General features: G+C 42.7%; 1 protein-coding gene across 1 annotated transcript in view; it reads left to right on the top strand.

Annotated features, from left to right (window-relative positions):
• The first annotated feature begins 6842 nt into the window (after window positions 1-6842).
• Window positions 6843-24846, top strand: part of CALCR (calcitonin receptor) — a 317310-nt gene continuing 299306 nt past the window's right edge. Inside the window, exon 1 of the mRNA XM_044295639.1 lies at window positions 6843-7064. Within this exon, the coding sequence (XP_044151574.1) occupies window positions 7011-7064 (54 nt within the window). The 5' untranslated portion in view covers window positions 6843-7010. The remainder of the gene's footprint in view (window positions 7065-24846) is intronic.

Below are 24846 nucleotides of genomic sequence, written 5' to 3'. Positions count from 1 at the left end.
CTTCCTACGGTATGGTAATGATGGTCCGCTATTGTTGGCTAATTATGCCAAAAAGGTTACTGAATGTTAGCTCACAAAGCCAGATCAATAAAAATAACAATAAAATTTATAAAAAGCGATAAAATTAAAACATATAAGTTAATAATCATAAGATCAACCCTTTGAATTAATCGTATGATTCAACAGCAAAGCTGTAATAGACTAATAGTCTTTTTCAACAGGCCCGGTATAGCTGAATACAAAGTAGTGATGAGCGGCAGGGGTCATATTCGAATTCGCAATATTTCGCAAATATTTTTTTATAATATTCGTCGAATATTCGAACATTCGTGATTTTTTTTTCTCGAAAAATCTGCAAGGTAATGATTGTGTAATATGCCAATTTTAATTGCGAATTTTTCAACTTACACCTATTAGACAAAGAAGATTATAGCACTATATTAGCTAAATTGCTCTATATTCGATTTTTTTCGAATATTCGCTATATTGCTATAACTTAGTTTTTTTCGAATATTCGTAATATTCTAAAACAAGAATATATAGCAATATAGCGAATATTCGAAAAAACGAATATAGAGCAAAATTCGCAAACACTACTACTCCTAAAGTCAAGTATATTGCAGCCTTCTTATTGGCCCACAAGCTAGAAACAGAGAGGGATCATGTGTACTGATTTAAAAAAAAAAATCGAATAAAAAAAATAAAAAAATAAAAAAGGAAAAAAAAATAGAATATTCGAAATTATGAATATATATAACTATATTCGAAATATTCGCGAATTTTCGAAGTACCTATATTCACGATAAAATTTCGAAATTCGAATATCCGTGATCAACACTAATACAAAGATGAATAAGGTGGGCACGATACAGCTGAATACAAGATGCAGCAGATTCAGTATAGCTGAATATAAGGTTGATGTGGCAGATTCCGTATAGCTGAGTACAAAATAGGGTTCGCAATTGTGACAGTTCGGAACACATATAGCAGCGCTTGACTATAATGGTATGTACGTTACCACTCCTTGGAAGCTCGCTAGGCTGCAGGAGTCTCTGCTTCCCTGCGGCTGGGCACAGTGCGCGCCGATAGAGCATCCCACATGTGACCAGGAGCTGATACTTGATTGGTTGCGGGGCGTCCCGAGTGATTCCTGGTATGGAATGTACAGCTTGAATAGGAGCGGTATCTGTAGTTTGTTATTCGTGGTTCAGATAGGTCATCATCCAAAATTGATATAGATCTATACTTTGATCTTTGAGTCCCCCGAATCTTTATGCTGCCATTTATAAAACCAAATGCGTTTCGGGACTAGCGGTCCCTTCCTCAGTGGTAGGCCCTCCAACTTTCCATTTTGAATTTTGTAGCACTAATTTCATAGGGCTTGGGATGTTGTCCTTGGAGAGAGCACCTTCCAAGATAACACCTGCTGGTGAGCCACTGTTATTTTATTCATACTGTAGGAAGGCGTCATTGATGGAAGGTACATGTCACCGAGGTTCCTGGCCTCGGTGAGATAGGAACCGGTAATTTCGTGTATCAGCAGCAGCTAGTGCTGGCTGACACTGTTGTTTTATTTAGTATGGCTGAAAAGCCGATCCAGGCCGGTTCTTATTGGGAGCAGCCAAAGAGCAGGGTGGGTGGCTGTTCCCCACGTTCCAGGCCAGGTTTTGGGCTGGGCTATAAAAAAAACAGCCAGCAGTCTCAGCTGGGTGGAATGTATCCTCCATCTGACAGTGGAGCTCGGTCAGGCTCTGTTTTGGGACCTAAACATTTGGTACCGTACTGGAGTGACACTTCTGGGAATCAGGCGCCCTGAAGCCTGCTGTGGACGGCCGTGGACAAATCAGCCTGCCAGGTGACATCTCTGTTCTGTGGACTTTGTGCGGTGTGAATTAACACCAGGACTCTGCAAAGTGTTTGTGTTACTTTTTTCCTTTAGTGTGAATAAACACTGAACTTTTTGCTTTACTACCTTGTTCTTGCCTCTGTACTGCATCTGCTTACCCTGCCTACCAGAGCATGTCCCTACAGTATTTATCAATGCATTTATGCCAGGATGAATATATTGAGAAATATGGTAATCAGAACGAGTGCCATATTTATGAGGCACCTGTTCCACTTTTTAGAACATAGACGTTGGATAAAGGTGGTGAGGTGGAGGGTGACTTTTGTTATTTACTATTTTGTTTATTAAAATTTATTCTGCTTAATGAAAAGAAGAAAATGTTGATTTTTCGGAAGTCCGGGGCGTTGTGCTTTCTGTTGCCTGGGAGTGATTGTCTCGTGTGTACTGGGAAACTTGGTGGGGCCAGGGGGGGGGGGGGCAATACTAAGTGTTGCTATGGGACCCTATGAGATCTGTGTATGCCTGTGGACAGTTAGATATAAGATAGACAGACAGACAGATAGATAGACATGCAGCGAGCCCAGGAGGAGCCGCTGCAATGGATGGGAGTGGTGGCGGTCCTGATGAAGTGTTGTGCCACGGAGTACTCTCTCCAGCTTCTGCTCCCTGGGGATGGGTGCAGTGGAAATGTAGTATTGAAGAATGAAGCCAGAAGTGAACGTATAACAGTCTTTTTACTAAGTGCAACGTAGAACTTCAAATACATTCCATAGCGGCACATTTTGAGTGCAATCTTCTGGCAGCAGTAAGGATATCAAGGCAGTTTGGGTTGCTGCAGTTTGGTACTAGAATTGTACTAGTAGTCTGGGTGATGGGTGTCTTAGCCATAGCCCCTCACCTTACAACAGTTTTTTTTTGTGGATTTAGTTGTTTACTCTACTGTCCAACTTCTCAAGGATTCAATTGAGTTCTTGATATAACTGATCTCTATGGAGAACATCCCCTAGGAGCAGGAGTTCTGCAATGTGCTTCCTTTCTCCTCTCACTCTGGACAGGAACGGAACTCCTCCTCCTGATAGGACCAGTCCTCTTCTATCAAGAGAGGAGGAACAGGGCGTTTTGCGCTGTTCCTTGCCAACCATATCCTTACTGGAACAAATGGCCAAATAAACATATAAAATAAATAACAACTATTTACAATTATACAATAGTATTACCACCAGGTGGCCACTATGGTCCATATCTGTCATTCAAAACCTGTTAAACATTATTGATGATATAGGGAGTTGGGCTTCGAGAAAGAGAAACAAATGAAAGAAAGAACGAAAGAAAATGAGAAAGAACAAACAAAAGAACCAACGAAAGAAAACAAGAAAGGACAAGCAAAAGAACAAAACGAAAGAACGAGCGAAAGAAAGAAAGAACATTCTCATGAGATACCTAGCGTACAGAGAAGTAGTACAGTTCAGAGGTTTGATGGGATATTTATAGACATGCTGGAAGACGGCTTGGCGTGCTGCCTGTACCTCCTCGGCCTGCCTCACTTCTCCTGGCAGTCGTTGTAGTTTTGTATCACTGGGATTTACTTTGTTATTATGACTTTAGTTAGTGACATTACAGAAGAAACTTCTCATCAGCCACATCCACAAAACCTGTCCTGACCGCTATCTCCAGGGGTCCATCTCACGCCCAGCGCTGTCTATTGTGTAGCCTGTGGTCTTTTTGTGTGCTGCGTGTTGCCTGCCTGATTATACAGTATACATATAGTGTGTGTAATGTGCCTGTCTGATGGTGTATTGTAGTGTGCAAGCAGGGTACAGTGTGTGTATGTGTGCATGCTTGGCAGTGTTTATTGAGTATGGTGTACGTGTGCCTATCCAGCTATGTAGGTTGTGTATGCATACATGCCTTGCTATGCACTGTGTAATGTGTAGTGTGTGCATGCCTGGCTATGTGTAGTGTGTCGTGTGCATGCCTGGCTATGTGTAGTGTGTGCATGCCTGGCTATGTGTAGTGTGTGTGTGCTTTGTTGTGTACAGTGTGTGTTGTGTGCATGCCTGGCTATGTGTAGTGTGTCGTGTGCATGCCTGGCTATGTGTAGTGTGTGCATGCCTGGCTATGTGTAGTGTGTGTGTGCTTTGTTGTGTACAGTGTGTGTTGTGTGCATGCCTGGCTATGTGTAGTGTGTGCATGCCTGGCTATGTGTAGTGTGTGTGTGCTTTGTTGTGTACAGTGTGTGTTGTGTGCATGCCTGGCTATGTGTAGTGTGTGCATGCCTGGCTATGTGTATGTGTGCATGCCTGGCTATGTGTAGTGTGTGCATGCCTGGCTATGTGTATGTGTGTGCATGCCTGGCTATGTGTAGTGTGTGTGTGCATGCCTGGCTATGTGTAGTGTGTGCATGCCTGGCTATGTGTAGTGTGTGTGTGCTTTGTTGTGTACAGTGTGTGTTGTGTGCATGCCTGGCTATGTGTAGTGTGTGCATGCCTGGCTATGTGTAGTGTGTGTGTGCTTTGTTGTGTACAGTGTGTGTTGTGTGCATGCCTGGCTATGTGTAGTGTGTGCATGCCTGGCTATGTGTATGTGTGCATGCCTGGCTATGTGTATGTGTGCATGCCTGGCTATGTGTAGTGTGTGCATGCCTGGCTATATGTATGTGTGTGCATGCCTGGCTATGTGTGGTGTGTGTGTGCTTTGTTGTGTACAGTGTGTAGTGTGTGCATGCCTGGCTATGTGTAGTGTGTGCATGCCTGGCTATGTGTAGTGTGTGCATGCCTGGCTATGTGTAGTGTGTGCATGCCTGGCTATGTGTAGTGTGTGTGTGCTTTGTTGTGTACAGTGTGTGTTGTGTGCATGCCTGGCTATGTGTAGTGTGTGCATGCCTGGCTATGTGTAGTGTGTGCATGCCTGGCTATGTGTAGTGTGTGCATGCCTGGCTATGTGTAGTGTGTGCATGTTTGGGTGTTTGCATGGAATCAGGGCTGCATCTGCCATGAGGCGAGATTAGTATCTCACCTCAGGCGGCGGCCGACCTGCTTCTATGGGGGCAGCAGTTCAGCATCTGCTTACATTGCTGAAGCCTATGAGGCAGTAGAACAGGGCAAGAGGTTGCATTGACATCATGGATGATGTCATTGCGACCACCGGCGCCGAGACGCTACAACACAGGCCACAAACCAAAAGAAGTCAGCGGCCTGCATCTCAGTCAGCGGTGGAGAACGGGAATCAGATATTATTTTATATTTTTTTATATACAGCATGGAGCATTATGGTGGGGGGGGGGGGCATTATACGCTATAGGTGGTGGGGGATTACAAGCTTGAGCACTACAGGGGGATATTACAGCCTGGAGAACTACAGGGGGGCATTATAATACAGGGGGCACTATAGAAGGGCATTATAATGCTGGGGACATTACGGGGGGCATTATAATACAGGGGGCATTAAACCTATGGGCATGACAGGGACATTATAATACACAGGACTCTACAGTGGGTTATAACTGCAAGTGGGCATTATGAATACTGGAGGCAATGCAATGGGCATTATAAATACTGTGGGCTCTAAAGGGGGGATTATAATACAGGGGGCACTGTAGGATGGCATTAAAATACTGGGGAGATTAGAGGGGCATTATAATAAAGGGGGCACTACAGATGGGGCATTATACATATGGGAATGACAGGGATTTTAATACACAGGACACTACAGTGGGTTATAACTGCAATTGGGCATTATAAATACTGGAGGCAATGCAAGGGGAATTATAAATACTGTGGGCGCTAAAGGGGGCATTATAAATACTGGGGGCACAGCAGGGGGCATTATAACTACAGGGGGCATTACAAATACTGAGGATACTACAGGAGGCATTATAAATACTGGGGGTACTACAGGGGGCATTATAACTACAGGGGGCATTATAAATACTGGGGGTACTACAGGGGGCATTATAACTACAGGGTGCATTATAAATACTGGGGATACTACAGGGGGCATTATAAATACTGGGGGTACTACAGGGGGCATTATAAATACTGGGGGTACTACAGGGGGCATTATAGATACTGGGGATACTACAGGGGCATTATAACTGCAGGGAGCATTATAAATACTGGGGACATGGCAGGGGGTATTATGACTACTGGGGCTACTACAGGGGGCATTATAAACACTGGGGCATAACTACGGAGGGCTGCCTTATAGAGGAGCTTTGTTACTGCTGGGGACACTTCAGTGTACAAAATTAATACTGGTTTCACAGTGGGGTCATCAATATTGGGCACAATAGACATTGCTACTAATGGGGGCAATTTTGGAGAGCGTTATCACTATTAGGGGTACTGTAGGAGCACCATTACTATTGAGAGCACTCCGGGAGAGAATTATTACTACTTATAGGACTTTCGGGAGCACTATTACTATGGGTGGACTATCTGTATGGCACTATTATTTCATAGGTATAGTGTCCGGGGCACCGGGGAACACGCTGACCGTGTGCAGTGTATGTATACGTCCTGTATGTATGTATGTATGTATGCCTGGCTCTGTATAGCGCGTGTGGTTATGATGCGACTATAGATGACTGGTACAGTGCTTCTTTGTGACTATGTGGTATGTGCAGTGCATCTGTGTATGGGTGCATGCCTGGCCATGTAAAATCTGCCTGTGCACCTCCTCTGTGTACAGATGCTGCATTACAGAGCTGAGTTTGTTATCGAGCATATCCTTATACTCCAATCCCTAACCCTCTACAGAGGACTGCAGGTATGCCCCCTATGTTATCCTATCATGAGAATGGAATGAGAGATTCAGCTCTGCTACATCATTCTTTATGTGTGTGTACAGAGAGAAGGCAGCTGCCCATTGATGAGGCTCGGTGGTCCTGGGTGGCAGCAGAGGCACAGGTACCCCCCACCCTATGGATGGAGCTGGGGGTAGTGGCTCCAGTGCAGGGGGTGGCGCCAGTGCGGACAGTAAAGCGTCTTCCCTTCCAGCCCGGCTCACTGAGAATGTGGCAGAAGACGTGGTGCGTCCTCCATCTGCCTAAACTTCTGCAGCTGGGAGCGCCTGTGAGAGACTACTACCCCCAGCAGGATTATAACTTGTGACTCATCTGGCTCTGCTCCTCAGGATTCCCACTTCTCTGCATCCATGGAAGGAAATGTCCCCGAGTGAGGGATCCAGGACCCGGGGAGGACAGTGCTCATCTGCGGCGGTAAGTCCGGGACTTACAGGTGTTCTGTATGTGGGAGCAATGCCCCGGACTGGACGTGTGCCCCACAGCAGAGGGACCCTTCACCACCACCACCACCATCATCACCACCATCACCAGAAGTTGTTGTGATACTGTTACTAGTAGTACTTGAGTTACTCTGTGTGCAGAGCTGTTATATGAGGATTACGGTCACTACTAGTATATGGGGCGACAGCACCAATGTCCTGCCTTCTGTCTACAAAAACCAGTTATGAAGATGATGGTGGTGGTAGTGGTGATGATGAGGGTTGTGGTTTTTATTATTAGATGCTGTTGTTTTCTGTGACCGAATGACCAATATTTCTCCTCCATGTCCTGGACACATTGACTGGGAAATAATACTAAGAGCAATGATAGTATTAGTATTTATACAGCTGCCCTGAGGATTGTTACTGTTCTCAGGATTTCTTATACTTTTATGATTTGACTGTAAAAAAGATACAACTATTATTACTGTAACCAGAACATTGCAGAAGTGATACCCTTTACATAGTGTAGTAATGTAGTAATATCCTCAGGATATCTATGTATCTAATATCTATCTATCTATGTACTGTATCTATTATCTATCTATCTATCTATCTATCTATATCTCTATCTAATATCTATCTATCTATGTACTGTATCTATTATCTATCTATCTATCTATCTAATATCTATCTATCTATCTATCCTCTATCTCATATCTATCTATATCTCTATCTAATATCTATTATCTATCTATCTATCTATCTATCTATCTATCTATCTATCTACCTATTCTCTATCTCCTATCTATCTTCTATCTATCTACCTATCTATCTATCTATCTATCTATCTCCTATCTATCTATCTATCTATCTATCTATCTATCTATCTACCTATTCTCTATCTCCTATCTATCTTCTATCTATCTACCTATCTACCTATCTATCTATCTATCTATCTATCTATCTATCTCATATCTATCTATCTATGTGTCTATCTATCTCCTATCTATCTATCTATCTATCTCCTATCTATCTATCTATCTATCTATCTATCTATCTATGTGTCTATCTAGACAAAAATAAATATGCTGGGCAGCACTTCAGACAAGGCAAAAAGCGGAGTGCCAGCGGCTACAGAATCCAAAATCCAGATAAATATAAAAATGAGAAATTCCACTGCACTTCCAAAAATATAACAATATGCTTAAAAAAGGTTCCACAGAGACACACTATTTATTTTTTATATCTCCCATCTATCTATCTATCTTATTTATATCTATTTATCTATCTATTTATCTGTATCTGTCTCTATCTATCTATCTTCTATCTCATATCTATCTATCCATCTAGCTATCTTATTTATATCTATCTGTCTGTCTGTCTATCTATCTATTATCTATCTCATATCTATCTATCCATCTATATCTATCTATCTGTCTGTCTGTCTATCTATCTATCTATAAGGAAATGCCAAGGCAGCACACAGATATCCGTGAAAAAAAGGGTATTTTATCCACCCATGTGTAGACAGTAACGTTTCAGCTCACTCCATGGAGCCTTTGTCAAGCCATAAAGGCTCCATGGATTGAGCTAAAATTTTACTGTCTACACATGGGTGGATAAAATACCCTTTTTTTCACGGATATCTGTGTGCTGCCTTGGCATTTCCTTATACATATCTAGCAGGATCAAGTCCATGATCCGTTTCAAGGAATTGCACCGCTTTTGGATTTGTGTGCTGCTCATCAATTTTTCTATACATATCTATCTATCTATCTATCTATCTATTATCTATCTATCTATCTATCTATTATCTATCTATCTATCTATTATCTATCTATCTCCTATCTATCTATCTATTATCTATCTATCTATCTATCTCCTATCTATCTATCTATTATCTATCTATCTATCTATCTCCTATCTATCTCTCTATTATCTATCTATCTATCTATCTATCTATCTATCTCTCTATTATCTATCTATCTATCTCCTACCTATCTATCTATCTATCTATCTATCTCTCTATCTATTTATCTATCTCTCTATTATCTATCTATCTCCTATCTATCTATCTATCTATCTATCTCCTATCTATCTATCTATCTATCTATCTCCTATCTATCTATCTATCTATTATCTATCTCATATCTATCTATCTATCTATCTCATATCTATTTATCTATCTCTCTATCATCTATCTATCTCTCTATCTATTATCTATCTCTCTATTATCTATCTATCTATCTCTCTATTATCTATCTATCTATCTCTCTATTATCTATCTATCTATCTCCTATCTATCTATCTATCTATCTCCTATCTATCTATCTCTCTATCTATTTATCTATCTCTCTATTATCTATCTATCTATCTCTCTATCTATTATCTATCTATCTCTCTATCTATTATCTATCTATCTATTATCTATCTATCTATCTCTCTATTATCTATCTATCTATCTATCATCTATCTATTTATCTATCTCCTATCTATCTATCTATCTATCTATCTATCTATCTATCTATCTATCTCCTATCTATCTATTATCTATCTATCTCCTATCTATCTATCTATTATCTATCTATCTATTATCTATCTATCTCCTATCTATCTATCTATCTATTATCTATCTATCTATTATCTATCTATCTCCTATCTATCTATCTATCTATTATCTATCTATCTATTATCTATCTATCTCCTATCTATCTATCTATCTCTCTATCTATTATCTATCTATCTATGGTAGCTCAGCTGGGGTCCTAGATTCAAATCCAACTAAGAACAATCTCTGCATGGAGTTTGTATGTTCTCCCCATGTTTCGGGGGGTTTCCTCTTGGTGCTCTGCTTTTTCCCACACTCCATAGGTAACTTAGATTGTGAGCTTTACTGGGGACAGTGAGTGATGATAATATTGCGGACTATGTCAGCGCTATATATGTGAGTAACATAAATGTAACACCTACCTCTGACGTATGTATCATCTATGGCAAAGTAGAGAGCAGTCCAGATACTGTGCCCGATGCTGGGTCCTCAGAATTCATTTGCTGTTAAACAATCGCCTTGCACCATGTTCTACAGAAGATGATGATTACCAGTATTACACTCCAGTCAGGAGGACACTCAGCTTCAAGGTTATAATCATAAATCTTGTGCATTGGCCGAACAGAACCAGAGACTGATTTCCACTACAAAGCAGAGCCTTGCATTGAGACAAGAGCTGCACAGAGATCATCATTCTATGGCAATCACTGTTCATTGTGGCTCACAGAAGACAGCATTATAGTAGTTATATTCTAGTACATAGAAGCAGTATTATAGTAGTTATATTCTTGTACATAGGAGCAGTATTATAGTAGTTATATTCTTGTACATAGGAGGCAGTATTATAGTAGTTATATTCTTACACATAGGAGGTAGTATTATAGTAGTTATATTCTTGTACATAGGAGCAGTATTATAGTAGTTATATTCTTGTACATAGGAGGCAATTTTTATTAGTATAAAACAAGCAAAAATACAATAGTACATTCCGAAATGAGAATGAACAAACAATTATTGAACTGAAATCATACATATCATCAAAATAATAAGTTTATAATAACTTTAACTTAAGAGTCCATTGCAAATAAATGGGAGAAAAGATGAATAAATAAACATAATTCCAGGATACATGAACCAGAAATTACTCCAAATATACATTCTTCCATAATTTTTCATTCCCGCCCTTTCTCCTAACTTCTATAGATCTGACCCACCTTAGCTCCGACAGGATGAGGTTTACGGCTTTCTCATGATTGAAGGGCTCACTGTGGATGGACACTCTTGTTCTTGTCTGCCAGTGATAGTATTTAACGATGGTTATAATCAAATGCAGGGTCCCCCGGTCAATGTCAGCTACCTGTGATGTCACACCATATACAATGTCTGGGTAGGTCAGAGACTGCAGCCTTGGGATTTTTAGCTTGCTGGCTATCTCCTGCCATATCTGTCGCCCTCCCCAGCACTCGGTTATAAAATGTTCCATAGTCTCCTCCTGCTGACAGCCCAAGGGACACATGCGATCTAGAACACTCAGGAACTTTAAATTGCCTCTGACAAAAAGCTTCCCATGGAATGACAGCCAGGCAATGTCAAACAACTTTGCAGGAAGCCTTGGTCCGTTGAGGAACCTAAGACTTTCCTGCAAGGTGGCTGTTGTACAGTCTCTCAGTGCTGGCTGCAAGTTATAGAAGGCCCTACAGATCTTTATATAGAGATCCTTCCTGGTCTTAGTCTCCAGATACACCTTGTCTATTCCCCATTTCTTCACACACTTTAGACCATATTCCAGGTACTGGGGGAGGAAGCCACGAGTAAACCGACCCCTCTTGAGACTGCCGCCTCGCACCCAAGACTCTGCAAAAGGCAATATCCAGTCCCTGACACTGTTCGCCCACAGGGAGCTGCTGTTTGAGTCCAGGCAACCAAAATTAACTTTCAGAAACATGGAGTCAAAGAACACCCTTGGATTTAACATATCCAGCCCACCCTCTCTCCTCTGTAGGTAGGTGATCCCTCTTTTTATTGGGTTCAACCTGTTCCCCCACAAAAGTTGGAAGAACAGGCTAAAGAGCCTAGCCGAGAAAGGTTCTGGCAAAGGAAAGACAACAGAGACGTACAAGAAGACGGGGACCAGGTAAGTCTTCAACATAGTAACCCTTTCTCTATAGGTCAGCCTCCAGTTCTTCCATCGCTGAACCTTTGCATTTCCGGAATCCAACTTTTCTTCCCAATTTAGTTTGGCATTATCTTCCCTCCCAAATTTGACCCCAAGGATTTTAATATAGGTGGAGGCCTTTGCAAATTGTGGCAGATCAAAGTCTGGATCAGTACTTAAAGTCCAGAGAGCTTGACTCTTCTCAAGGTTGACTAGAGACCCCGAGGCCTCCGAGTAGCTTCTGATGGCTGCAGACAACATCTGCACCTCACGAGGCTCAGATATCACCACAGTCACATCATCCGCATAGGCAACTACTTTCAAAGGCAAGCAGTGGGGGACCGGCACCCCCTGAAAATCGCACTCCTGCAGTGACCTCAGGAACGGGTCCAAGGCAAACACATACAGCAGTGGACTCAAAGGGCAACCCTGTCTCACCCCTGCCTCTACTTCAAAAGTGTCCCCTTGCCAACCATTGATTAGAGGAAAGCTCTTCGCCTCACAATATAAAGTTTTCAGCCAATCTACAAATTGTCCTGGAATACCGTACTTTGACAAAGTGGCCCATAGATACTCGTGATCCACTCTGTCAAAAGCTTTAGCCTGGTCCAGACCTACAACATATCTCCCACACCTCAGAGCTTTACATCTCTCAAACATCTCCCTTATCGAGATGACTGCTCCAGAGATGTTCCGCCCTTTTACTGTGCCAAACTGACAGCCTGACAACAGTGCCCGGGACAAACAGACTAACCTAGAGAACATGATTTTTGCCAGAATCTTCCTGTCAACATTCAAGAGGGCAATCGGCCTCCAGTTCTTGATGTCACTAGGCTCCTTACCTTTAGACAGCAGAATTAGCGAGGACACCCTCATGGACGGAGGCATCAGGTGATTTTCTAGACAATTTTTGTACACGTCCACGAGGATTGGGGCCAAGTGGTCTACGAACTTCTTATATAATTCTGCTGTTATACCATCTGGACCTGGTGCCTTCTTCAGATGTAACTGATCAATGGCCACTTTAACTTCCTCCACCGTTAATTCTGCTGTCAAAGGAGAAAAGTCCACATCATTAGTATCAGGACCTGGAGTTGCCTCCAAGAATTGAGTCATCTTCTCTTTATCCAAAACCTTCTTCTGAAATAAGCCAGCATAGTAAGATCTCACCACCCCCAGGATACCCTCCCGAGATTCCTGCAAAACACCCTGGGAGTCAGTGAGACCTGCCACCAATCTATTAGCCACACGTTCCCTGCAATTCTCAAAGGGATCAGGAGCCCCTAAGGTCCCATAATCCCGTTCCAGAACCAGGGAGGTATACCTGCTGTACTGATACTGACTTATCTCAGATTTCAGTTGGTCGATCTTTTGTTTTTCATCCCCACCCGCCGAATACAGTGACTCCAATTCTTTCCGCAGCCTGAGATACTGGCTATACTTACTCTTCCCTCTTTTAATTGACAGTCCCTGTAAGAGGGATCTGATCTCCACCTTGACATCCTCCCACCAGTCGGCCACGTTGTTATAAAAGTCCACTCTCTGAAGCTGAACCTGGAAAAGAGAGTGGACACAATCCTGGACATAGACATCATCCAGGAGGCTAGAATTAAGCCTCCATAGCCCTCTACCAATATCAGAGCGTCTAGTGGCTCCCAAGCAAAAAAACAAATCCAGGTGGTCAGAGTAGGGGACGACCTTCTCACTTATCCCGCTAACAGTCTCTGTGGGGTTCACAAACGCCATGTCAATTCTACTGCTTCTGTCAGCACAAGAATATGTGAAGTTTGGCTTTCTGCCACCCCATGTGAAGACATCACTTAGGCCAGCCTGCGATATTATGTTACTTAAGACTCTGGAGTCTCTGACCACTGCCCTGCCCGAGGACCGGTCACCCGATGACAAAGTGACATTAAAGTCCCCCGCCATTACTACAGGTATAGAGGTGAAAAGATACTGCTTCACATCATTAAACAGCTGGATTCTCTCAGCCACTGTCTGTGGGCCGTAGATGTTAATAAAGCGGAGCCGTCTACCATGGATGGTCACTTCCAGCACCAGGCACCTTCCCATAGCTACCTCCGTTAACCTGTGCACAGTCACGTCATTGGTGTTAAACAATATGGCCACCCCGGCATAAGGCTCCACAGCCAGCGACCAGCAAGAAGGACCAGACCGCCATTCACTCTCAGCCTCACGTAGATGCCCCAAGGTGTTCAAACGTGTCTCCTGCAGAAAGATGACATCTGCATCCAGGTATCTGAGGTGATCGTATACCGCGTGTCTGGTCCTTCTTACTTTGATGCTGTTCACATTGCTCGAAGCAACTTTTAGAAAAAACCCAGCCATCACAAGACAACATAGAAAGAGCAGATAAGTGACTCCCATCAACATAGGTCAGGATCAGAGGCTTCCTGCCTACCACCGGTCTCCATATCTGACTCTACAAGGGCTTCTACAGGAGGGGGCTTCTTCTTTGTTGGGGGGTCCCCTGTGTCTGCCTCACACTCATTATCTATTCTCTGTTGCTCTTCCTCATAATCCCCATCAGACTCTGATAACGCCTCATATCTGTTTGATAGGACCATGACGCCTGCACCGGTACTGACTTTTTTCCTGGTGTTTTGGCCCAGGTTATGTTCCTCCTCAGACTTACGGGAAGACTTATCTTTTTTCCTCCTTTTGTTCCTCTTGGCCTCTTCATATACAGACGGTGATACAGAGGCGGCTGCCTGAGACTGGTCCTGAGTGACCACCTCCATGGTGCCCTGTGTGCTCTCTGAAGGCTGAGGTTCGGGTGTTGTCTCACCTGACCCCTGTTGTACCTCGTGCCTCGTCAGTATGGTCCCTGACATCAAAGCCTCCTCCTCTATAGCGTCTGCGGCCTCCGCTAACTCCTCATCTGGAAGCTCCCTGCATACGTTATGCCAGGCATCTGGGCAATCCTTATGTGAGTGGCCAATCTGCCCGCAGAGATTGCACCTAACGTTCTTACATGTGGCACTCAGATGGCCGAGCTCACCGCACAGGTTGCACTTGACCACTGTGCACACATTTGCCACATGACCGACTTTGCCACACTTGAAGCACTTTCTAGGTTGCCCAGGATAAAAACAGACGCCCTTCTCTCTACCGATAAAGAAGGAGTTAGGGAGATGTAAGGTGATGTTATTGTGCTGGCGCAGCTTCACCAGCACCTTCCACCCTCCAGTCCAGACACCATCATCGTCCCTGTTCTTAGTGAGATCAGACACGAGGTCACAGTGCCTCCGGAGCCACACCACAATGTCCTGGGGAGGAACAGATTCATTCCAGAAGATGACATTCACAATAACAGTGTCTGGCTTGGAAATGGGAATGAAAATGAACTTATTCCAGCCCTCGGTGTCTCTAACCCTGGCAAAGTTTGCCCAGAACCTATCCAGACTAGACATAAGCTTAAAGCTGACATCATAGCCCTGCCTGTCTGGTAGATTTATCACCGCCAGGATGTCCTCTGGAGCAAACCCCATCTGGTGGCACAGGAGTTCCCTCACCACAAACCTCCTATCGGGGAGGTCTTCTTTGGTGCCTCGGTGCTTAAACCTTACCACGTTCCTCCTCTTAAACGCCTGGCCTGTATAGCCTGCACTGGAGGTGAAGGATGGAGCGCCGCGGCTCCAGGCATTTCTGGGAGGATCCTGACGGGGCTCACTACCTTGAGTATTGGGCCGCGCGTCTGCACTCGAAGGGACAGTCTCATCCGACGTGGGTTGTGTTAAGGGGGGGAAATTACAGACATCATTCCGTACACCCTCCTGACCACCATCCACCTCTATATCCCACACAGACTGTACAGTATCCCCAGCCCCCAACCCCTCAGGTACAATATCAATGTCCCCGGTCTGTGCCCCAGTAACAGAGCTCTCCTGCGTCACCGCATCACCCTGACCCATGGATACATGTCCACTGTCCTGCTGTTGGGCTGGCTCTGCTGGGACTTGTGGTGCCACATATCCAGGATGTTGCTCAGGGACAGCTGAAGGTTCTTGCTGCTGCTCTTGCCCACCTCCCTTCTGGAAAGAGAAACTTGCAGGCTTCAGTATTGGTTGTGTCACTCGCCGGGGCTCATCTGGGGACACGGACCCTGATTGTGCTCTAGAGGAGCGGGATCCAGAGTCACTGTTCTGTCTCTGCTGTGAGAAGCGTTCCTGGTTCCCGTAGGACTCGGCCAGGGGCCCCATCCTCTCCAGGACACAGTCCATCTCCTTCACCACCTGTGCCAGCTCTATGCTCAGTGAGTGCAGCTTGGTATCATACAAGGTGTTACTATCGGGGTGCGTGGTTTTCAGGTTATATACACAGTCTATCTGCATCTGTAGCAGTTGTTTCTGATGCTTTAACTCCCCCATTCTCCTTACCAGAGCCGGGATCTCCTCCGCCATCTGCAGCTCAGGCGCTCTCGTGGTCTCCTTCACCTGCTGTCCTGGTCGGGGCAGGGGTCCAGGCTGTTTGGATTCACCGGTCTCCTGCAGCTTTGCCTTCCCAGCTTTACTGCTAGTACTTGCGGTTGCATCTGCTGAGGCCTGTTCACACTTTGCAGTGTTTGTAGACATGGCATTCCTGGTTACCTGTAGAGGCATTGCTGCAGATCTGGTGCGGCCCTGACAGGCCATGCTGGAAGCCACAACTTGCTGTTTCAGGTTTTCTTGCAGTGTTTGTTTCTCCAGTGATGTCCGTCTCTGTCTGTGTGCAGGAGAGGGGAGCTGCTCACCTGCTGCACGGCCTGTGCTCATCACCCCTGCACCTTGCTGGCTGGACTTGGGATCCGCTTGCATCTTCACTGCACTCACTTTCCTCTCTTCTTCTTCCTTCAGAACAACAATATTTCCTTCATTCTGCTGCTGACTGGAAACTTTGGGATTAGTATCCACTTTAGGAATGGTTTGGGAGTTTTCTCCCAGTGTAGGCCTGGAAGCCTGGGCCTCGCTGAGGGAAGTTCCCCGCCCGGGCTGGCCACACCCTGGGCTCTGGACAGACATCCACAGGCTCAGGAGAGCTACTCACACACGTCCTCACAGCTAGGAGGCAGTATTATAGTAGTTATATTCTTACACATAGGAGGTAGTATTATAGTAGTTATATTCTTGTACATAGGAGGCAGTATTATAGTAGTTATATTCTTGTACATAGGAGCAGTATTATAGTAGTTATATTCTTCTATATAGGAGCAGTATTACAGTAGTTATAGTCTTGTATCTAGGAGCAGTATTTCTGTAGTTATATTCTTGTACATAGGAGCAGTATTATAGTAGTTATATTCTTGTACATAGGAGCAGTATTATAGTAGTTATATTCTTGTACATAGGAGCAGTATTATAGTAGTTATATTCTTGTACATAGGAGCAGTATTATAGTAGTTATATTCTTGTACATAGGAGCAGTATTATAGTAGTTATATTATTGTACATAGGAGAAGTATTACAGTAGTTATATTCTTGTACATAGGAGCAGTATTATAGTAGTTATATTCTTGTACATAGGAGCAGTATTATAGTAGTTATATTCTTGTACATAGGAGCAGTATTATAGTAGTTATATTCTTGTACATAGGAGCAGTATTATAGTAGTTATATTCTTGTACATAGGAGCAGTATTATAGTAGTTATATTCTTGTACATAGGAGCAGTATTATAGTAGTTTTATTATTGTACATAGGAGGCAGTATTATAGTAGTTATATTCTTGTACATAGGAGCAGTATTATAGTAGTTATATTCCTGTACATAGGAGGCAGTATTATAGTAGATTTATTCTTGTACATAGGAGCAGTATTATAGTAGATATATTCTTGTACATAGGAGCAGTATTATAGTAGTTATATTATTGTACATAGGAGCAGTATTATAGTAGTTATATGCTTGTACATAGAAGGTAGTATTATAGTAGTTATATTCTTGTATATAGGAGCAGTATTATAGTAGTTACAGTATATTATTATACATAGGAGCAGTATTATAGTAGTTAAATTCTTGTACATAGGAGGCAGTATTATAGTAGTTATAGTCTTGTACATAGGAGCAGTATTATAGTAGTTATATTCTTGTACATAGGAGGCAGTATTATAGTAGTTATATTCTTATACATAGGAGGCTGTACTATAGTAGTTATATTCTTGTACATAGGAGCAGTATTATAGTAGTTATATTCTTATACATAGGAGCAGTATTATAGTAGTTATATTCTAGTACATAGGAGCAGTATTATAGTAGTTATATTCTTGTACATAGAAGCAGTATTATAGCAGTTATATTCTTGTACATAGGAGGCTGTATTATAGTAGTTATATTCTTGTACATAGGAGCAGTATTATAGTAGTTATATTCTTGTACATAGGAGCAGTATTATAGTAGTGATATTCTTCTACATAGGAGGCAGTATTATAGTAGATTTATTCTTGTACATAGGAGCAGTATTATAGTAGTGATATTCTTCTACATAGGCAGGCATCACGCAGTGGTGGAGGAAAAATGTGGAAACTGTGGGGATTTTTCACCTTGTCGCTGGGGGACATTAGCGTGGCGGTATGCAGGTATAATACCCCAGAGTGGTATTACCATTCCTACACCCTGCTACTTATCTGTGTATTTATTCCAGGTCCTCTTACACTATGCATTAATAGTTCTGTTATGCAACTGTTATTTGTTGTATTACAGGTTATATGCCTGGTTCATGAGCAGGTGGCAGCGTATATGGCAGAGAAATCTTTTGATAGAATGGAACTTACAGGTCCATTCTCCCCCTTTTGGGCAGAAGTGGGACAGTCTGGTTTCCGACCAAGGGAAGGGCTGCAGGATGTTTTTGGTCAGTCTTCGTCTAGTCTAGAGTCGGAAGGAGATGAGAATCACCCAGACTCCTTGCAGATTAACCGACAGAGTGTTGCGAGGTGGTCAACAGCCAAAGGCACCCCACTAAAGGTACCAGAACAGTTCTAAAGTACAGATACCAGACTAAAGCAGAGTTTAGCACAGCAGAGAAGGATAAAGCAGAATATCCCAGTTTGCCTGCCAGTTTATGCTAAAACCTGCTAGAACCAAGGAAACACCACTTCTTACACGGATGCCAGTCGATTCAAGTAAAGCTGTTGAACTTTATAAAAGTCTGGACTCGACTATTTCTCCACCTCCACCATTACTCTTCCCTTTATTGCTTGGGAGCCTAACCCTGGGGAGCAACGGTATCTAGGTAGGAGCACCTTTGCACACACAGAAAACTTTGCACAGGATGTGTGAGCAGAAGGTGAGGAGCGGACAGGGTGCTAATGTTGGTACAGTGGAGCGTCACCATAAAGTGGCGTAGGAGAAACGTGCCACTCATTTAGTGTTACAGCCTGATGCAGCTACCGCTGGGATGCAGCTACCTCCCAGCGGCCCACACCCCCTCTCCAGCAGTCAGGGCTCATCAATGTAAGCAGAAGGAAACTGTTCTTTCTTCCCATTGACTTCGATGGCATATATTTCTCCTGATGCTCCTCCTCCTAGTCCTTGTAATTTTTTTTCTGACAGCAATGAATCACGGACGTGATTGCACAAAGACAACAGTATGTGTGCACTCATCCAACGGCACAGAAGCTGAATATGCACCTGGCCAAGTTGCTCGTACTACAGTCCCTCGGTGAAGAGTTCCAAGCCTACATTAGTTTTCTATTAAAGTTGTACCAGCCTTGCACACGTATGTTGAGCAGAAAGTCGACATCATCAGTAAAGAAATCGAACACTGGCTGTCTCCTTGCCAACTGGAGATAGGAACAATTGTTACTGATAATGGGTAGTGATGAGCGGCAGGGGTCATATTCGAATTTGTGATATTTTGCAAATATTTTGTCGAATATTCGTCATACTGTATATTCACGAATTCGTTATATTCTACATTCTTCTTTCTTTACGCGAAAATCGGCGTGGGCCAATGAGTCATTGGCCGATCAGCAATTTAGACAGGGAGGAATCATGACTTCAGATGGAAAAAAATTATGAATATTCTAAAAAACAAATATATAGCACTATATTCAATATAGTGCTATATATTCGTAATGACGAATATTCGTAATATTTTCTCCATCTGAAGTCATGATTCCTCCCTGCTTAAGTTGCTTGTGGGCCAATGACTCATTGGCCCACAAGCAAGAAGCAGGGAGGAATTCATGTGTTTAGATGGAAAAAAAATGACGAATATTGGTCCTTACGAATATATAGCACTCTCAAAGTGCCAATATTCGAGATTAAAATTCGCTATTCGAATATTCCCGCTCAACACTAATAATGGGAAGAACATTTTGTCTGTGCTGCATCAGGGAGAGCGGACCCACGCCCCCTGCATGAGGCATGTCTTCAATCTCATTGTCAACCGGTTCCTCAAGTCTTCCACTGAACTGCAAGAGCTGTTAAAAATGTCCAGGAAACTGCGCATGCACTTCAAGCATGGAGTTTGTATGTTCTCCCCGTGTTTGCGTGGGTTTCCTCCAGGTACTCTAGTTTCCTCCCACACTCCAAAGACATACTCATAGGAACCTTAGATTGTGAGCCCCATTGGGGACAGTTGGATGATAATGTCTGTAAAGCGCTGCAGAATATAGTAGCGCTATATAAAATGCATAAAATAAATAAATAAATAAACCACTCTTACCGTGCAAAACACGGCCTCCTTGAGCTGCAAAGACAAAATGTTATTCCCCAACATCTGCTGATATTCTTTCCACCCGTTGGAACTCCACAGTCCATATGTTAGACCGCCTGTACGAGCAGAGGAAGGTGGTCAATGATTTATTAATGCAGCAGACAGACAGACATACTCCCCAGTGTAACTTCCACATTAGCCAGTGACAGCTCATGCGGGACATGTGCCGTTTGCTCAGGCCCTTTGAGGAGGCCACTTTATTTGTCAGTTGGCAGAACTAAGGTATGAATGATGTCATTCCACTCCTTTAGGTCCTGGAGGGGATGCTGAGAAATATGATTGGCGAGGGGAGAGAAGATGTGGCACCTACATCTCATGGCCACCAGATCCCTGAGAAGGATAAACTGGCAAAGGAGGAGGACATAAACGCCCCCAGGAATTTTACACACAGCTAGGTGGTTTATCTGCCTAAGCAACAGGAGAGGGGCAGGAGCAGCTGGAAGGTGATGGCGAAGACGGCGCAGATGACCCCTACAGACCATAGCAGTATGCAGTGGAGATGGAGGCAGCGAGGCCCTCCGAGTCCCTTGTGCAAATGGCCAGATGCATGCTGTCATGTTTGTGTAGTGACAGCTGCATTGTCATGATTTGCAGAGGGATGACTACTGTCTATCCCCATTGTTAGACCCTCGCTACTGGTCAAACATGGAGGCATTTTTTAGACCTTCTGAGAGGAATGCAAAAATGGACTACTATAGAGACATGCTGTATAGTCGGTTGTTCGCTGTCTATGAGCGCCGTCCTCAGGTAGGTCTGACCGGGGGGACCCTCTGCGGTCACGCTCCACTTCCATGACTGGGGGATGGGGGGGGGGCAGGAGCAGCACCAGCTCCATAAGCAGCAACTTAAGTCTGCAGTCTCTGATGAGCAGTTTTCTCTGGGTGCCTACTCAAGAAAGCATCTAGCAGCAGCAGTAGTGGGACATGCAGAAGAACCTCAACCAGTAGGTGGTGGCATACTTGGACTGCACCCTGTCACCCATGATCCAAGATCCTCTTAATGCCTGGGCAAGCAAACTTGTGGCCGCAATTGGCCGAGTTTGCCATGAGTATGCTTTCCTGCCCGGCCAGTAGTGTGGCATCAGAGTGGGTGTTCAGTGCTGCGGGGGGTATAGTTACCCTTAAGAGAACTCACCTTTTAACACAAAATGTTGAGAAACTAGAGATGAATCATGCTGCCACCATTCTGATGCTGCCAACTGCCTGATGCCACCCACCTGCTGCCTCTCCTGCCATTCCTACAATTGGACCTACTGATATGTACATGTAACATTTTTACAATGATATGCATACCATTGGCCCTTGCTATAACACTGCTGTTGGGTTCTGCTACTACTGTGACCTAACACCATCTTGTGCTGTGCATTAGCTGCTGCCCTCCCTCCCCACTTTGTCATGAGGTCACTATTGTCACTGCTACTGCCACAGCCACCCCCCTCCCCACTCTGTCATGGGGCCACGACTGGTGAATTACAAAGTTACGGACATGGTGATAAATTGCAGCAGAATCTGTAGTTCAGCAGTCTCCTACACTCTCCCTGCAGTTTAACTGCCAAACCTTCACGCTGAGAATGGGCCACCAAGTGTACAGGATATGAATAGTCAGATTGGTCTGGGTATACCTGAATTATCGCGATTAATTTGGAACAAACTAATTCATTGAAGAAGTTCGGCTAAGCTGCCGAATCAAATTTTTAATACTGTGCCCATCTTTAGTTCTAATCTTCTACATAGGGGCAGTATTATAGTAGTTATATTCTTGTACTCTACATAGGAGCAGTATTATAGTAGTTATATTCTTGTACTCTACATAGGAGCAGTATTATAGTAGTTATATTCTTGTACATAGGAGCAGTATTATAGTAGTTATATTCTTGTACATAGGAGCAGTATTATAGTAGTTATATTCTTTGCCAATTTTCTTTTTATTAAACATCAGCGAAATAGTACAAGAAGACATAAATTGCTTCATCATAGCAGTTATATTCTTGTACATAGGAGACAGTATTATAGTAGTTATATTCTTGTACATAGGAGTAGTATTATTGTAGTTATATTCTTGTACATAGGAGCAGTATTATAGTAGTTATATTCTTGCATATAGGAGGCAGTATTATAGTAGTTATATTCTTGCATATAGGAGGCAGTATTATAGTAGTTATATTCTTGTACATAGGAGGCAGTATTATAGTAGTTATATTCTTGTACATAAGATCAGTATTATAGTAGTTATATTCTTGTACATAGGAGGCAGTATTATAGTAGTTATATTCTTGTACATAGGAGGCAGTATTATAGTAGTTATATTCTTGTACATAGGAGGCAGTATTATAGTAGTTATATTATTGTACATAGGGGGCAGTATTATAGTAGTTATTTTCTTGTACATAGGAGCAGTATTATAGTAGTTATATTCTTGTACATAGGAGCAGTATTATAGTAGTTATATCCTTGTACATAGGAGCAGTATTATAGTAGTTATATTCTTGTACATAGGAGCAGTATTATAGTAGTTATATTCTTGTACATAGGAGACAGTATTATAGTAGTTATATTCTTGTACAAAGGAGCAGTATTATAGTAGTTATATTCTTGTACATAAGAGCAGCAATATAGTAGTCATATTCTTGTATATAAAAGGCAGTATTAGAGCAGTTACAAGAATATAACTACTATAATTCTGTCCCAAATTTATGATTAATATTTGCCTCCCTGTGTTATTCTCCTGCCCTCTAGGCTGTTCACTTGGTGTCAAGCAACTGTTGATCCAATTTCAAATTAGTAGAGTTATTAATGGTCTGCGTAATGGAGTTAAAATGTATATTTAGTGTTTATATATATAGTGCTTTTTTTCCACTTTGCAGTGTTTTCTGCAGAACTTTTTTAACAGTATACTTAAAACAGCCCACTTTTTCTGCTGTTTTTAACTACTCTAGAAATACCTATTTTGAAAATAGCTGAAAATGCGGCATACATAGAGCAGGCTACATATTTGAAAAATGCAAAAATGCCACTAAAAAAACAACACTCTTTTAGTAGTGAACTGTACCATCTAGTCACGTAAAAAAAAGTGGGAGAATGCAGCTCTAAAATTACAAAAAAGTGCAAAAAAAACCTAACAAAACAGCTGTGCGCGAAACCAGCCTAATCCAGAAGCTGAGAATCAGCTGAAATATGGGATGCAGCAGTGGAATATGGGATGCAGCAGTGGGCTGTGTAGGTTTCTTGGTAGTTTGTATAACTGTTATGCTGTAAATGGAAAATCATTTACTTACCAATCACCGGAGCTTAGACAATTTGCATATCTGCTGTGAATGATGATTGTGTTTAATAGAACTTTGTACTGTTGTGATTGCCTTTATGTAAAGTCTATTAAATATTCTATAAGCTGTAAAGTACAATGGCATTTATTATATCGAGTCTGCAAGGAACCTGTGGAACAGTGGCTGCAACCAAAAAGAATTTGATGAGAAATTAAAAATAAAAAAAAATAAGTAGACCATTATTTTTAACCCAAGGGCCACTTGGTATCGTCCTTTAGAATTAAGTTGTTTTTTTTGTTTTGTTTTCACTAAAGCCTTCGTAGATATATATAATATTTATATATATATATATATATATATATACAGACGTGGACAAAATTGTTGGTACCCTTTGGTCAATGAAAGAAAAAGTCACAATGGTCACAGAAATAACTTTAATCTGACAAAAGTAATAATAAATTAAAATTCTATAAATGTTAACCAATGAAAGTCAGACATTGTTTTTCAACCATGCTTCAACAGAATTATGTAAAAAAATAAACTCATGAAACAGGCATGGACAAAAATGATGGTACCCCTAACTTAATATTTTGTTGCGCAACCTTTTGAGGCAATCACTGCAATCAAACGCTTCCTGTAACTGTCAATGAGACATCTGCACCTCTCAGCAGGTATTTTGGCCCACTCCTCATGAGCAAACTGCTCCAGTTGTGTCCGGTTTGAAGGGTGCCTTTTCCAGACTGCATGTTTCAGCTCCTTCCAAAGATGCTCAATAGGATTGAGGTCAGGGCTCATAGAAGGCCACTTTAGAATAGTCCAATTTTTTCCTCTTAGCCATTCTTGGGTGTTTTTAGCGGTGTGTTTTGGGTCATTGTCCTGTTGCAAGACCCATGACCTGCGACTGAGACCAAGCTTTCTGACACTGGCTAGTACATTTCTCTCTAGAATTCCTTGATAGTCTTGAGATTTCATTGTACCCTGCACAGATTCAAGACACCCTGTGCCAGACGCAGCAAAGCAGCCCCAGAACATAACAGAGCCTCCTCCATGTTTCACAGTAGGGACAGTGTTCTTTTCTTGATATGCTTCATTTTTTCA

This window comes from Bufo gargarizans, chromosome 5 (genome assembly GCF_014858855.1).
Source record: "Bufo gargarizans isolate SCDJY-AF-19 chromosome 5, ASM1485885v1, whole genome shotgun sequence".
In the NCBI taxonomy this organism is placed as follows: domain Eukaryota; kingdom Metazoa; phylum Chordata; class Amphibia; order Anura; family Bufonidae; genus Bufo; species Bufo gargarizans.
This window is presented reverse-complemented; position numbering and strand designations above follow the sequence as displayed.